This window comes from Nothoprocta perdicaria, unplaced genomic scaffold (genome assembly GCF_003342845.1).
Source record: "Nothoprocta perdicaria isolate Ctin4 unplaced genomic scaffold, notPer1 scaffold_77, whole genome shotgun sequence".
NCBI lineage: Eukaryota > Metazoa > Chordata > Aves > Tinamiformes > Tinamidae > Nothoprocta > Nothoprocta perdicaria.
Window position 1 is genome coordinate 2,318,312 of NW_020456054.1, and position 16,398 is coordinate 2,334,709.

General features: G+C 41.3%; 1 protein-coding gene across 1 annotated transcript in view; it reads right to left on the minus strand.

Annotated features, from left to right (window-relative positions):
• Positions 1 to 16,398, minus strand: part of GAREM1 (GRB2 associated regulator of MAPK1 subtype 1) — a 93,408-nt gene that overhangs the window by 59,666 nt on the left and 17,344 nt on the right. Inside the window, exon 2 of the mRNA XM_026051591.1 lies at positions 10,472 to 10,612. Within this exon, the coding sequence (XP_025907376.1) occupies positions 10,472 to 10,612 (141 nt within the window). The remainder of the gene's footprint in view (positions 1 to 10,471; positions 10,613 to 16,398) is intronic.

Below are 16,398 nucleotides of genomic sequence, written 5' to 3' on the forward strand. Positions count from 1 at the left end.
GTTTGTCTCAATCACCTGTTCTTGCCTCCAAGTCCATATCTTACACTTGGCTATATTCAAAAGTTTATTAATGCAAATAAATATATCTATTCTTCTCTCAGAAGACTAATTAACTCCCCATTATTTTAACTGAAATCTTCAGATGTGACTGTGCACCCTAGAAGTAGCCAGCCAACACTGTCTATTGGGATACAAAATTCACACCAGATTAACCAGAAATGTTGAACTGGTGGCTGCTCCTAAGGAGAGTGCTGTGAGGACAACTCCCTCCAAAACAYTAGCAGCAAGATTTAGAACTTCTTTCTTATTCTACAGGGACCATCAACCATCCAAGATGACAGTGGCACCTGGTAGTGTCTTAGACCTTGTGGCAGGTGGCTCCCAGCCAAGGGTTCCTAGTCTGAGGACTCCATGTGGCCTATATATGCTGCTGTATTTCCTTATTTGCTCCTGCTGTGCCTGCCCTTGGAATCAAACAGGGCATCTTGGTTCAAAAGAAGAGCTGGATTCTCACCTCCAAAGAATGAGTGGAAGCAATAGAGCAGTGTCTGTGCAAAAATCTGTGATAAGAATAAAGGCAGAAGTTTCAGTTTCTCTTTACAGCTCAGGTCTTACAGAATAAGTTAAATATTCAGTTTTCCTATTCCCTTAAAAATATTCATCAAAACAAGTTAATCTCTGCCAGCTGAGAACAGCAAATCTCTGCACAATAGTTTGTGACAGAGAAAAAAGAACACGTTTTTCATTCCTTGATGTATCAAAGCTCACAGCAGTGTCTTTCCCTGACACAACAAAATTATTGTCTTGGATCACAGGCTAAATTAAACACACAAATTACATTCTCCATTTAAACAGAGCTATACGTGGCTTAAATAGCATGGTTTTATTTTCCCATTGGCACCCATGGGTACAGTAGTTCAGTCAAAGCTTGAGATATCCGTGACGTCCGCTGCTTTAATAGGCAACGCTGACGTGCCTGGCTTTCGTTCCCAGACGTGGAGTGCTCTGGTTTCCATGGGGAGAATGCTGACCGGAGAATTCCTACCACACTTCCTATCAGTTGTTTTGAGCTGCAAATCCTGGCTCCAGTGGGGGGAAAAAAAAAAAAAAAAAAAAAAAAAAAATGTTTGCTTGGGCATCCAAAAATTCACAAGATGACATCACCCTGCACGGCTGATTCCTCTGGTCCCCACAAACATGCACGGCCTAACGAAATTCCTGCGGGGCTTTCTGCCAGCTGCCCTCGAGGTTTAAGGAAGGAAAAGACCCATTCAGAAAATGTTACCTTATTTGCCATGTTAACTCAGTGGCCTGTCCCCARGCAGCAGTTTGACAGTTGAATCAGTCTAAAAGAGATTTCCAAGAGATTTTCCTAATCACAGGCCCCTCATGGCAATCTCTTCTTTCTCAAGCTCCCATGCAGAATTAAACTCAGGAACAGATCAGAGTTTCAGCAAAGAAAAAAAGAAAAAAACAGATTAATTCGAGATAAAGTGAAATTAAAGCCAGAAGAGACAGTCAAATGAAGCAGAAGAGGAAGTATCTGCAATAAATCACCGAAACCAAGATCACCTAAACATTAAGGATTGTACTTTCCTGCATCAATCTGTATTTTTTACTAGCATGCATTATAATTCAKGTAAGAGGATGAGTCATAGTGCAGTTGAACTGGGGAACTGAAGCATTTTTCTCTTTTTTTTTCTTTCCCTTTTTTTTAAGTCACAAAACATAAAAATCAACTTTGCATACCAGAGTTAAGGTATTTTAAAAAAAGGATTATTGCTATAAATTATCAACCCAAAACACACTTGTTTTCTAATAAAACAGTTTTTTAAAAAAAATTCTTCTGTAAATTTTGGATAGGAATTTTTTTTTTGTCAGCTGTAAAGACTATGGTTGCTGTTTATTCGCCTTCTCCTATTCAGAGTTAGTTTTGAGGAGAGATGGATGGGGTAAATATGGGGTAAATAAATATACACACRTATTTTTATATGTATATTTATATAAAATATATATATGCATATATATGCACACATACACAAAAACATATAAATACAAACATATGCATGTGTATGTATGTGCATATAGAGATACTCCACTTTTGCTTCAGGAAAACAGGACTCATGCTACAGACTTCAAATTACTTCAAGTCTACAGTTGAACAGACCCTCTCTGAGCTAGGCTTCAAGTTTTTGCCAGTTCATTTTCTGCCTGTCCAAATGTCCATAATAAGACAGTGCACAGCAGCATCATGCTTAGTTTATGCCTAGTTCTCCTTGAAATCCATAAAAATAGTCAGTTCTTCCAAATCTCTCATTTCCAGGAACCAGAAAGAGAGCATTTTTGCAGAGAACACTGGTTTGTGCTTCAATGATGTGTCTCCATTTCCAGCTACTGCTTCGTTTCCAGACAAGACAACCGAAACACTGGTCCCTACCCCAACCTCACTGGCAGGTGCTCAACAACAAGGTGCATAGCAGTCATSAGGCACATCTTGCTTTTAAACCTTAAGTTGCTACTCATAAAAGGGGAGAATGTCTTCCTCTCGATAAGAACAGGTGCCTCAACCCCATTTACCTTTTAGCTAAGTACTTAGGGCASTCTCAAGCGGCTGGAAATGTGGGTTTGGACTGGAACCTCACGTGCAGCCCTAAACACTACATAGCTAATTCCCCCAGTGAATTCGCTTTTCCTTCCTAGTGGTTAAGCTAGGCAGCTTTTAGAGCCCTCTCTCAAGCACTTAAGTCTTTTCAGCATCATGCAAACGTGCCTAGTGCTTCACAGCGCTGGTAGCCGCCAAGAAGCTGGCAGAGTTGTTCATGCTCCATGAGCAAATCCTTTGTGACTTAGCCCATCTYCCAGTCTTCGGGGAACCAGTTTCCTGTCTGCTTTCCTCAACCACAATCTTTTTAGATGTAATCCTCCCCCCTTAGTTTCTTCCACACAAGCCTCTCTCGCTCCCTCCTATCTACACAACTCCTATCAGCTTCTCTGCTTCCCACAGAGATCTGGAAAAAAAAATACAGTGAATATTTGTAAGATTATAGCTGAATTTCAGCAGGTAGTAAGTTTGCAGACCTAGAGCAACCAACAAGAACTGGCATAGAATGAAAAGAACTGCTGGTAGTTCAGTTCATCAGTTGTAAAAGCCTCAAGGTTTCCCAAATAAAAGTGGCCTCCCTCTTCCCAAATGCTGGTAGTTCAGTTCATCAGTCATAAAAGCTGCAAAGCTTCCCACTTCCCAAAAAAAAGAGGCCTCCCTCTTCCCAAATAAAAGTGCAGAAGGCTCAAGAAGAGCAATGCTGAGGCAAACCTTGGGCTTCTCAACACAGGCAAACACTCAGGCTGAACTCAAAACAATGGATAACATGGCGATACCTAAACTCACTCACYTCTCTCTTCTCCCAAGTGACCTGCAATATCACTGAGACTGTATTGAAAAACAGCAGTATCCTCACAAGCTTTTGTTTGCTTTAAAGCACCATACAAATCCCATGAAACAGATCAAATTTCATATTACAGATTGCGTCTACAAACCACAAACTCTTCTTCCAGGCTAGAAAGTGAGATATAAAAGTCAGRTATTTGTTCTTTATAACATTTCTGGAATATAATCAGGCTTTTCCACTACAACTGGCAAAAATAATATCCTGTGAAGTGACCCTGCCATGCTGATTATGCCAAGGAGTAGCAACTCTTTGACAGCTGCAAACTCTACAGCAATTTGGATGTTTGACCTAGGCCAGCCAACAACACTGGAAGGCAGATGGGAACTAACACAGAATTGAAGGGAGCTGTAACAGAAGGTTGGATATGAGCTTTGATACTTTCAGCCAGCAAACAAAGTCAAGAAAATTCTAYGAACTCTGTAGATGGAAAACTCCAGAATTCTCTCATAGACATTTCTATACATACACTGACACCCATAACAAAAATAAGAGCAGTTCCACAGTCTGTTGATTTTGACTGATACGGATAAATTTTTAAAAAGTTGGACACTGCCCAAGCCTGCCCAACTCCTGAGACCTCATGCTGAGCACACTGCAAGACACCATCAGCAGTGTAACCTTACATAGAACTGCTGCACATTAATGTCTCACTGGAAACTTAGTTTGACCTGTCCTCCTCACAGAAAAGGTATTTCTCATCTATAGTTTGCCTTCTGGAAAGCTGCTGCCCGTGATATTAGGAAGCGAGCACAATACCTGCTTACAGCAAATTCTTTTGGCTCAGGAGAAACTACTGTTCAATAAAAAGCAAAACAAAAACAAGCAAATGMGCAAACATACATACATGTGCCCAAATAGATCTAAAACAGAGTGCAAAACAAAACGCTTCAATCATGAGGATCAGACAAAGCAGCAGTATTTAATTAATCTTACATAAAAAGCAGCTGCTTCATGGGACTGGGTAATGGTGGGGCGGARGGCAGAGAAGGAACTGGAAGAACATGATCCCACAGAAGCAAAAGAAATAAGCGGCTTTTCCTACATCTTCAGTACTTGCATTTTAATGCTGTGACTTAATACTGAACTGTAGGTCAATGGAGAGATTTGCCAAAGTTTAAATTGGCACAGAAACAAGGAATAACAGACGTATGGGAACATGGGGAAGACTGGACTCAGCTAAGCATGTTAAAGGTAAGCCTCTGTAAAAAGCAAGCAAGCAAACAAATCCCACTTCATCACATGTATGGGTGAGTACATAGGAGATAAACATCCCTTATCTCTCAAGTGAGAGGTTTGAAAAATCCAAGAATATGAAAACAGATGCCAGATTACAGTCTGGATTCCTGAGGAATCCAGGATTTTCCAAAGAAAAGAGGTAATGTTGAGGGGTGAAGGAAGCAGTTAAACCAAAAACATGCAGGTAAACATCTTAAGACAATCATTTCCCTGACAGAAAGTGTATTGAATGATTCTATATGGGGAATTACAAGTGTCTCAAACTTGTTAACTGAAGAGCCAAGCACTTCTCACAAACATGAGTGCTCTCTTGCTCTGCAAATGTTCTTTCTTCTGGTGAGAAAAAGGTGGCGATTCTCAGGCAACTTCACACCATCAAGTATTTCATGTTTAAATTTCTCTTTCAAAAGTCTGAAGATCCTTTTGATATAAAAAATAAGAAAACCACAAACCTTGAGCACCAGGGAGTTAAAAATRTGGGTTGTTTTTTGTTTTGYTTTGCTTTTGAGGACATGAATTCATAAATCATTTACACTCCCAACCAGCACCATACACAACAACAGGCTGCCTCTTTTAGAAACACTGAATTTAGGCCCTGTTTTCTCTCCCCCTGTGTACAGCCCGAGAGCTCCAGAACAACTATGTGATAGTTCACTGCCAGGCTAAGTTCAAAGCAAAACACAAATTAAAATGCAAAGCATGTCTCRTATCAGGGAGTGGTGTACCTGTTTGCTGGAAAGGATCACCCAAATAAGCTCCCTACCCCAAAGTTGTGTCCCTCCCTGTTTCAGACCTCACCCACCTCTTACTACATCAGAGCTGAACTACTCCACTTGCACAAGAGAAGGGGTTTAAGCTATCCCTGCCTCCAATTTCCACCTGTAGTGAGGCAGAGCTGAGCAAAAGGGCACCAGGCCCAACACGAGCTACCACCCAGAGTAGACACCATTACCTGGCATGCTGCAGGTAAAGGCTAAACTGATATTAGCAATAAATACTGTAAAATTGTCAGCTAGATACTAACTTGATGTTTGYTTCTCTGCAAAGCCATGAAGAGAGCTACAGAGCACACCTAGGAAGACTGAATGTGTTAGTAAAGAGCTAGAAGTGCCCAGCACCACCAAAGCCAGAACTCCAGCTCTTCCACCCCAAGTATAAAATGGACTCAAGACAGACACTTGGCAACTGCCAGAACTGTCAACATCTCAAGCCAACCGGGAGATGGCCAATTCACACTATACTTCAGTACTCTGGTTTCCTAATGTCCAGGCAGTAACATGGCTGCCGGAGGTTCAAAATGGTGTCTCAGAGGTAGGCCCCTCTCTGGACACGGGAGAAACTTCTGAACCTGCATGTAGCAAAACCCCTGGGAGCTCTGCAGTCCCACAACAGAAAAGGCAAGTTCACTCTTGAGAAGACCTGTCGACAGTGTCTTCCTCCCTGTTAAAGGGATGCAATGAGGAACAGGCCTATCAGGCATCGCTCCATGATTAACAAATCAAACCAGTAGAAACAGGTTTTGGTAGGATGCTCATTGCACACCAGTTCTAGAATCACAGAAGGGATATCTGACTCATTCCCACAAGCTGCCCCACCTGGGGAAGGTTCACATCACAAGGTTTTACATTTCTTCATTTAAAAAGGCATTAGGAAAGCTATCAGGATACTTAGGYAAGCAAGCAGCCAAGGCAGAAGAGATTATTCTGTGTTAGTAATTGCACACCTTCACTATGTGGCTGCGAGGCATGAGGTCACAGGAAGACTATTTCCAACACCCCGGATATATTACAAGGTGGCCCACACTGGAACAGGGTGTTACTTTCTAATTTCTTGTAGGAGTATTTATTAGCTATCTTGTAGGAATGCTCRGATGCTAGTGCTGATGCTACCATCACAGATAATTCCCTTTCAGTCATGGATAAACCTGATTAGAAGCTTTAAAAACGGAGTTTCTTGTGTGCATCTTTGTTTTTAATATCATCTCAAAGGAAGAGATTTTACTTTTAAAGGGAGAAAAATAAATTGTAGCTAATAGGACAGAACAGCTAAAGAATCATCAGMTGCAGAGATAAGGCCTTAATATGGTTTGATTAAACATGACATGAGTTTGAGCAAAGTAACCCAGTTGCCTTTAACTTCTCTCAGGAAAATTCTTCTTCCACCACATGCACTTAGCAGTATCAGCACCACATCCAATTCTAAACACTCTCAGAGCAGCAATCCCCACACATAACTAACTGCAGCCACACAGCACAGACATGTACATTAGTCTGATCCTCACCTCTCTCCAGTCAGAGCACAAGTCTGCAGCTTAAGCTGATAAAACCTCAAGGCTGTTTTGACGGTCTCGAGCCGCACAGCCCTGGCACATAAGGCTCAGGCCGGACATCCGAGGACCACGACATTCAAGCCTTCACACAGCAGCTTCAGTCCCTTTCAGTTCTCAGGAACGTGCTTGAGAACACCTGTGTTGCAGATCTTTCCCACAGCCATCAAAATGCAGATGAGACAGTATTTTCCAGAGCTTACAGGACATGTTTGCCAAGGTAGAGATATATAGCCCAGACTAAGTCAAAAGCAGTGGTAACATTTGCCATTAGCTGGAGAGGAGAAACAGCACAACATTCTTCAGTTAGAGGATAATTCTAGTACTAGAAACATCACAGTAGAGAGCTGGCTCATAACTCAACTCAACTGCTTTCTGCTTAAGCATCAAGTATGAATTACTGGTAGCAAAGACAGACACCACAGCAACACCTGTGAGTTGTAATGGTGCATCTCTGACTCTCATGAAGCCTGCTCTCTTATACTAAGCCAGGACACTGCCAGGGTGGTAATTTTGATCTACTCTTCATTCTATATGCATGTGAAAACCTCCTCTGCTTTAGGAGCTGGAAACACATTAGCCATTTGGTTTTAATTACATGAAAATTGAACTAGATGCTACATTAACTTTAGCTTTTACTGTAAAGAGAAGCAGACTGGAAAGAGTATTCAAGAGGGAATGCTCAGACTAACAGCTGTCATACGACTGTTTCTTGACAACAATAGCAAAAATTTGACCATATTGCACATTCCCAAAAGGAAATGACTATAGCAGTTTCCCAGTCAGAAGAGTACTATCAGCAAGGCACATGGACATAGAGGCTCCATTAAGGAGATGTTACTTAAATGAAATACAGCCTTTTACTTAAATGAAATACAGTCTTTTCCTTCTTTAGGAAGGCTTTATTGAAATTTAGATAATAACCCCCCCCCAACCTGATTTGGCAAGTAGCAAAATAAGATTTACTTTATAGTAGTATTTACATATGTGAGCGATACTTTGTGGTACTTATATTCACAGTCTCAAAAGAATTAAATTAATTCGAATTTCCCTTTCTGCTCCATAGCTGCAACCAAAACCACTGTGCAATCTGCCACATTACAATTTTGGTGGTGTGCTGGTAAAGAGTTACTCTGTTAAAGTAGAAACAAGCTTGGAAAGTCACTTTAAACAAACTTTTACATGTCAGTGTTTTTTCGGAACTTGGAACTTTTGGAACTTTGGAACTTCTGGAACTAACTTAAACAGTGGGTGTCCAGCCACAACAGGGTGTTCATACTACATGTCTTACTCAACAGAGGTTTGAACTTGCAGTATGCAAAGATCAGCTGAGTTCTATAACCTTAAACTTATGCAACAAGACAATTTACAACTATTTTCCTACAAAAAATACAACTTGCAAGGCAGTCACCAGCTAAATGCCCGACCAATCCGTAACACTCTCCTCCAGAAGACTAATGATCCTGGTGTGCTCCTGTCTCCCAGCCTTTTTCCAATTTATTGCAGAGGAGATGCCCCAACTAGTTCCAAAACTAGAAGCACAACCATATTAAGGGTGATACCCAACCTAATATGTCTTTATAGGCAACTACATTCCATTTTGCTTCTATACCACRGCGTTCTGGATCTCAAAAGCAGTAACTCAGCAGCACACCACATGGCGTGGAGCTGAGAGCTCACTTAGAGTTAACTTAGAGATCTGTATGGCAGTAACTACAGCATAAGTTTAGGATACAGAAGATGTCTTGAAATACCTTTGGATATGGAAGATAACTTGAAATACCTTTAGCGCCCATGCAACAGACTGCAAGGCTCTAAGAACTGACCTTCATACACYTCTTGTTCTCTTATTTCACTAAGACAAGCTCATGTCACAACAGCGTCACACAGGCTGATAACACAGGTTTGCAYTGAGCACTTTTGTGAAGCTTCTCTGGCAGCGTCAGAGCCCATCACACATTCAGCAAGCGCCTCCACCAAATGGCCATTTCTTAATTTTCCTATCTTTTCATTTCAATAGCAAAGGGTTTATTGAAGGAAGGCYTCTGGAGATCGCATCTCAGGGGACAATCCAGGTTTAGATTTTGATTTTGCCACTATCTATGTAAATAAGGCATAAATTAATGAAGAATGAAGAATCAGGAAAGCTTGGTTAGTACTTTTAAGTTCTTTATAAACTGGGATCCAAGATTCATTAAACTCTTTTGAAAGAGTCCAATGTTCTTTCACACAATTACTCCTCTCCTCCTTCCAAGAATCACAGTGAGGATTTTGCAGTGCATCATTCAGTTTGTAGGAAGTGAGGTGCTTATCTGGCTTCAGCRTGAAGCTTAAGCAGTCAGCAGGTATGAAAAGAAAAAGAAAAAAAGCTGTTGCTATGCATAAGCCCTAGAAGCTGTTTGTACTCCGAAAGCTAAATTCAGAAGGTTTTYATGCCATGTGTATTATGACAGTGTGCCATGAATCTGAAGCTTTTAAACTTGCCTTTAAATGAATCAACCTTCCAGAAGTCAACTCCAAAGAGAAAGGATACGTAACAAGGCAACTGAAATAAGCTTTAAACATTGAAATATGGTGCATCACTGCAGTTAACTACTGATGTGGTTAAACCAAAATATTTTAGCTGGCTCTTAGCTAAGCACACTCTCATTATACCAAYATTTGACATGAGATAGTAAGACAGATGAATAGATTACTCATTTAACATTTGGCTATACCAAAGAGAGTAAAAGCATGGTACTAAGTTCCGCTTCTTTTTAGCTGATTCCCTTAGTTAAAATTTACAAAGCTGGAAAGTGTTTTTTAAATCTTACCACTTACATAGTACTCTCTTACTGAACTTCCAAAAAAAAAAAAAAAAAAAGCAATAGGAGACATCATTAAAAGTAATTTTTAGGATAACTGGAAATTGTACACCAAGTATTGGTTAGTTGCACAATGTCTACATGGAACTATGGTAACCCAGCCTCATTCAAAAAGGCAGTTAGTAACAAGAAACTACTAAGCAGCATTTGCTTCTCAGTAGCTAATACTCAGTTAGCTTCAGTGTTATTATGAATGTTCTCTGACTTTTACCATGGAAATATTTAGAAAAATAAATAAATAAACTTCCAACTTGAGTATGAAGTGAAATGTAAAATCCATATTCCATCTTTGATGGAACACTTCATGGCATTTGCAAACCTTCAGACTTTTGTGGATGAAAAATACTGGCAATTGGTTATGCTGGAATCCACACTGATTCTTCTGTGCAGCCATGTGCTCTGTCAAGGTGCTGCCCCATGAAATACAGCCAGCCCTGGGAGCAAGTCAGCATCTCTCGCGYTCTGCGACATTATTACAAGTTAAATCACAGCTCCTGACAGACACTTAGCTTCTCTCTGCCAAATAAAATGATCAATGTAACTGGTGGGCAGTTCATTCTCTTTGAACCTCCGTTTCAGGTTAACAGGAGCTTTACCTGCATAGTGCACAGGGATTTCTATCTTCGGCCCTATGACATAGTGACCCTCCTCCAGGCTGTGGGCTGTGATCGTTGTCCACTGGCGGCAGGAATGAATCAGGAGATAGTCGCTCTCTCGAAGGCCTTCCACAGCTTCCCCTGGAAAACACAGGCGGTTTCCTTGAAACACATTTATTGCAGGAATAAGAAGGGAAACTTCACAATGAGCAATTTATTACTATTGCTGCTTATTTTCGGACATTTTGATATTTAAAAATCCAATTAAGCATGTTTAAATGATAAATGATACTCACTCTGCAATGCAAGCACTTTATATTAAGAGAAGAAAGTAAGCAAATAAAACAACAACACTGGAATACAAGTACTACAGAAATGTAATTCTGATTACTCAGCAATGGCTCCAGAGCTCCCGTTTCAGCTTTCCTATCTCTGTGTTTACCTATCTCACAAATTATGAGTTCTTGAGAGCTATTTTGATTTTTAAATAGAAGAAAACTATGAACAATCGAGTTGGTTTTGCAAAGTATCAGGACAAAAATTTCTTTCCATACACTAAAAATATCAGTATCACACTAACTTATGGACATCCGAAGCCTTTTACATTGCTATTAAGTAATTAGGTATCATACTTTCAGAAACAGAGATTTTAATGTCTCCACTCTACCCCTCTCCCACTCACCATTCAGCCATTTCCGTAGTGTAAACTTAATCCTGCCACTTACCAAAGCTTTAACCCATGAAGTCTTCTCTGACTGCATCACATCCAACTCATCTTTGCCTTCATACTCTGATGTTTGATCAATCCATTCCCCAAACAACTGTCAAGCTCTCATTTTTCCCCTCTGCCCCATCAAAACCTCAAGTCTCTGAACTTCCAGCATGTATTTTTTACTGGCTCTCCAGCAACTGCAAGATCCATGTTAGATGTGCTGCTTTAAACACTTTTTTTGTGTGTGTGAGAAGTATATGAAGTCACATATGAAGTATATTACTGCACTGTAAAGAAGATCGGCTTGCTACAACATATGCTGCTGCATGCAACTTTGTGCATCATGCTCAAAACATGTATCTGTGATTCTGTGATCTGACACTTGGTGGGTGTTTCTCAAGGTGCCTTTCCAGCAGACACATGTCCATGTCRTACAAACATGCAGGAACAAACATTTAGGCACTAAATACAGCAAGCTTTAGATTTCATTTTCCCTTATTTCCCACCAACCCTCTGCCATTATGGCCAAATATAAAGTGATTCATTTACCCCTAGAATCAAGCTTGGACAAAATCCATTCCCCTCAGCTAAGGCAACAAATTGCACATTCTCTTCACGGCCTCGTGATACTCCTAAGTTAGGGACATGATTAGGCTTTCTCTGTCCGAGACAGTAGATATTTTCCCTGCTCAGTCTCTGCAAAAGAAGAGATGCCTCTCGCTGCTGTCACTGTGGTTTCCTCTGCATGCAGTGGCTACCACACGCTCCATTCCTGCCTGATTTCATGCTCCCATTCTATCAAAAAAACACCCTCCTACACAACCCAAAATGCAACAACTGGTGTGTGTGAGAATTCTTGGATTTAGAAGTCAGAAGAAAACATTAAGACCACCTGCTCTGACATTCACAGGCCACACAGTCCCGGCCAGCCTCTCCAGTAGCTCAGACATGGCTAGAAGAAGGAGAGACCAACCCCAACTTGCACATTATAAGAGATGGTCTTTCCTGAGAAGAAACTGCAGAAAGCCTAGGAAAGGGCAGCAAAATTGTCGTATCACAGAGGAAAACTCTTCAGTCTCCTCCACATCTTGAAAGGAATTAAGTTATTTGGCAAAAGTATCACGCACCTGCTAAATTTTACCAAAGCACCTGCCTTGGAGCGCCTTCTGTTGTCTCGGCTCGCTGGAAAACTCCCAGTAACACTGTGAAATCTCCACAAGCTTTGCTGCAACAGGCTGCTTTGCAAATGTATTATTTCAGCAGTAATGAATGGTGCTAAGTGAAATYCATGTTTCAGCTCAGAGTTACCCTCCTGCTTTCGATAAACCATGGCAACAAGTAATTATCCCATCCCCTAATGAAAAGAAACAATCACACCTAAGGGATCAACTACTATTTTACCGGCTTCACTGGCAACGGGAAACAAATTTTGAAGGAAATATAAAGCATCCCTGATCTGTTTTTTTTTCCCTATGCCTTACAATTTGAAGTTAGAATTTCAGAACATTATCTAAATAAAAGTGAGTTTTGTGGCCATAATTACAAGGAAATAATTATAGTATGGGTCACCCTTGGAGAGTCTGAGAAAAGTTCTCAGTAAAATAGAGGCATGCATTATGAAAAGATGCTTCCAGTCACAGCTCACCTGTCATCATTTGTTTAAGCAGCTACTCTGTTTAAACTGGGTGGGACATGTGAGCATAAAAAATACTATTAAGGCAGGCCCAAGAGCAACTGCAGTTTTTAAACAGAATTTTGAAAACTGCAGTTCTTACACCAATTATTTCATAGAATCATATAAAAAAATCATTTAAAGAATTGTTTAAAAAGGAAAGGAATCTCATACTGTGTCACTGGACAGACTGGGTGTCAGACTGGACATCTAAGCACAGGAAAGGAGGTGGAGAGGAGCTACCCTGAAACTCGGACTCCCTCACAAAGAACAGCTCTTCACTACGTAGTTCTGATCTCTCCTACTGTGGGTGAACCAAACTCTTGAGGTTGCTTAAGAAGATGCTGCTCTTTGTCACTTGACTCTCATGGTGAGARGACTCTTCCAGGCAGGACACGTCTCTGGCCCTGGTTACGGCACGTGGCTCCTGGCCCGAGCACACCCAGTGTTTGGCCCTCTTCGTTTCTCAGCCAACCTTTCCCTGCAAACAGCCACACACACTCCCAATCTGATCTTCTTCCTGCTTCATTAAGGCAAGTTATGCAAGCCTTTCATTAATCACATTTTAACTACACAGGGGAGAAGTCAGCAGGCTTTAGATACACAAACTGTGCAACTCTGTTCTCACCTATTCAACATACTCCTACACTGCTGTTACATAAAGATCAGACGCCATGAGAAAACAGACAACACAGGCCACTCATCTTTAGTAACCATTTTGTCTGTTATGATCAAATATGGATTAGTTGCATCTTCTTGCCCTCTCCTCCCCACCCCAGATGCCTCAAATATAATTAAACCACTACAAAGAACCTACAGGCAAGTACTTGAGCTATTTCCCCCACAAATAGAGGCTAGAGGAGCAACGAATTATCACATGCACCTCCCCACCCCTTCTGAAGTTGCCTGCTTCTTTCCAGAATATGAGTCAAGTTTATTCACAATAAAGCCTGACACTAAGAAACCCATGATTCGCCAGCAGCATGTAAATCTTAAGTAAGTTGTCAACACCCAACCATGACTTACAATGAAAGTATCCCATCTCTGAGATGAGGAGTTAGCCTCATCCTGCACATGCTGCCATCCTACAAGTGGTATGACCAGTACAGAGATCAGGAGTTRGGTCACTTCATCGTGCATCATGGAAGCAGCACCATCACAGCTCCTCATTCATTCATTCATTACATTTTTCTTTTTTTTTTGATGAGCAAAAATCTATTTCCACACAACAGAATCAGAACAGAATCCACAACAGAGCTGTTGAGGTTGGAAGAAACCTTTATAGATCATCTAGCCCACTCTCCCTGCTCCAGCAGGGACACCCAGAGCACGGGGCACAGGGCGGCATCCAGGTGGGTTTGGAGACCTCCAGAGAAGGAGACTCCACAGCCTCCCTGGACAGCCTGTTCCACCCTCACAGGGAAGAAGTTCTCCCTCACATGCAGATGGAACTGCCTGTGTTTCAACTTACCCCCGTTACCCCCTGTCCTGTCACTGGACACCACAGAGAAGAGCTTGGCCCCTTCTTCTTTACATTTTCCCCTCAGGTACTTATACATATTCATTTCTGAAAACTACAAACGTCGCAAAACCCACATAGCTGCTCACAGGCAGTTACAGAGGGAATACTGAACAAAAAGAAAGTTTTTCACACATTGATAGAATCAAAAAAAGAAAGTGATTAATTAAGATTCCCAGGCTTATTAAATGCCTCCTTCATTAAATACCAATACTTCCTTAATACTTCTTTCCAGCTCCAAAATATGATCACGCATATTTGCCAAATCCTGGCRCGCTCACTGTAAAAACTTCAGATCAACAGCTAAAAATCAGAGCAAGGCTGAGAGCTAACTCGCTCAGTCTGAGCTGTTCAGAGGCGAATTCCTGTTCTCATTTGCGGGTCTCAGGAGCAGATGAGGAAGCGGCGCTTGGCGGTGTGCGGAGATGGAGCCCACACGTGCCAGCGCTGCAGCACACAAACAGCAACCTCCTCTTGAAGCAGGCACCGACCTCCCTGCTAAGTTACTGCCACCATTTATTTTCCAGACATGGGCACTTTTATACCATTTGGCATTTCACACTTCCCAAGTGTCTGTGGCAAAGCCTCCGAAGCAAAACTTAAGACCATCCCATTTTTGATGAGTCTGAGCACGCTCATCTCCTTCTCACCTCCTTCTGATTAACAGTTTAAAAGCTTGACCCATTAAATTGCAYAAAGCAACTTTCAAGAAAAGTTCCCCATACGCTCTTTGCCAAGGATAGCAGTGACTTTTCAACGCCAACCACTAAAGAAAAATAATGAAAAAAAAAGAAGAAATATATGAGTTTTTCATTCTAGTATCGAGAAACTGACATCCGAGTTACTGCAAAATGCGGAGAACAACATGACTCACTCGCACAAACTACACTGCTAAAAATAAGCAGCGATTTACAGGAATATAAACATTTTATAATGCCACACATTTTGTCATCTTGGCTAAGAGTCTGCATCACTGTCAGAGTGTAAGCTTGCGTCTGGAGGCATTTAAATAGTAGATAAAGCGCAAGTGGAAGAGGAAGTCATGCTCAGGGTTCTTGCAGCGTCACAGAAAGCATTTTCAGAAGCCAGATGAGCTAGAGACCGCCTCCTTGTGCCAGGAAGATTGTTAAGGAGATACTTCTCTCATCTCATTCATCATAGAAGACTACAGAGTGAGCTTATGGCTCTCCCTTGCCCGTTAGTTCAAGCACGCAGGATTCGCTCTTCTCAGAACAAAAAGGTTTGCAAGTCAGAGCTAAGTCCTCACAAAAAAAATAAAGATTGCTTTTGTGAAATAGCTGGCAAAGGAGATGGCTGCTAAACCCCAGGGAAAACTCATCCAGACTTCATGCCTTGTGTTTTCAGCAAGTCTGAACTCCATCTGCATCCAGGTACCAGATGCTGGACAATCAAGCGCATCCCCAGCCTGCCTTGGCCAGTTAAAGTAGATGGTGGCTTTTAATCAAACCAGCTGATTGTCAACAGCCTCCTAACATGTTATTATACAGGAAAATGGCAACAAAATTAAAATCACTTCAATGGACAGCCAGCCAGATATCCACAGAATGCCTTTTCCGTGCCTTATGTATTCTCCAGCACACTCAACCTTTTCCAGTACCCTCAGAAACAGGCAGCTTCTGGAGCCAGAGCAGTACCTAAATAAGTTTATTTGGAGCTCGCACACATAAATCATTTAAAAAATAAATAAATAAGAACACACACACTTTGTTCATAAGAAACAGATCCCCACTTCTGTACTAAGCATGTACTAAGTATAGACATCTGCGGCTTGACTGAACAGCAGCTAGCTACATAAGGTGTAGCTACCCTTGATTACTGGACATTAACTTGAAGAATAAGAGAAAAAGAAATTCTTTTTCTTTTTCTAATTAACATACACAAATGAGTCACTTCAATTTGCTTCCATGCACGCTTGGACTAACGTTTGCTAGCACAGAAAATTCATTTCTGGAACATCAAAAAGAGGTAGCTGTCTGGTTAGCTGAGCATTTCTGCTGGGTCAA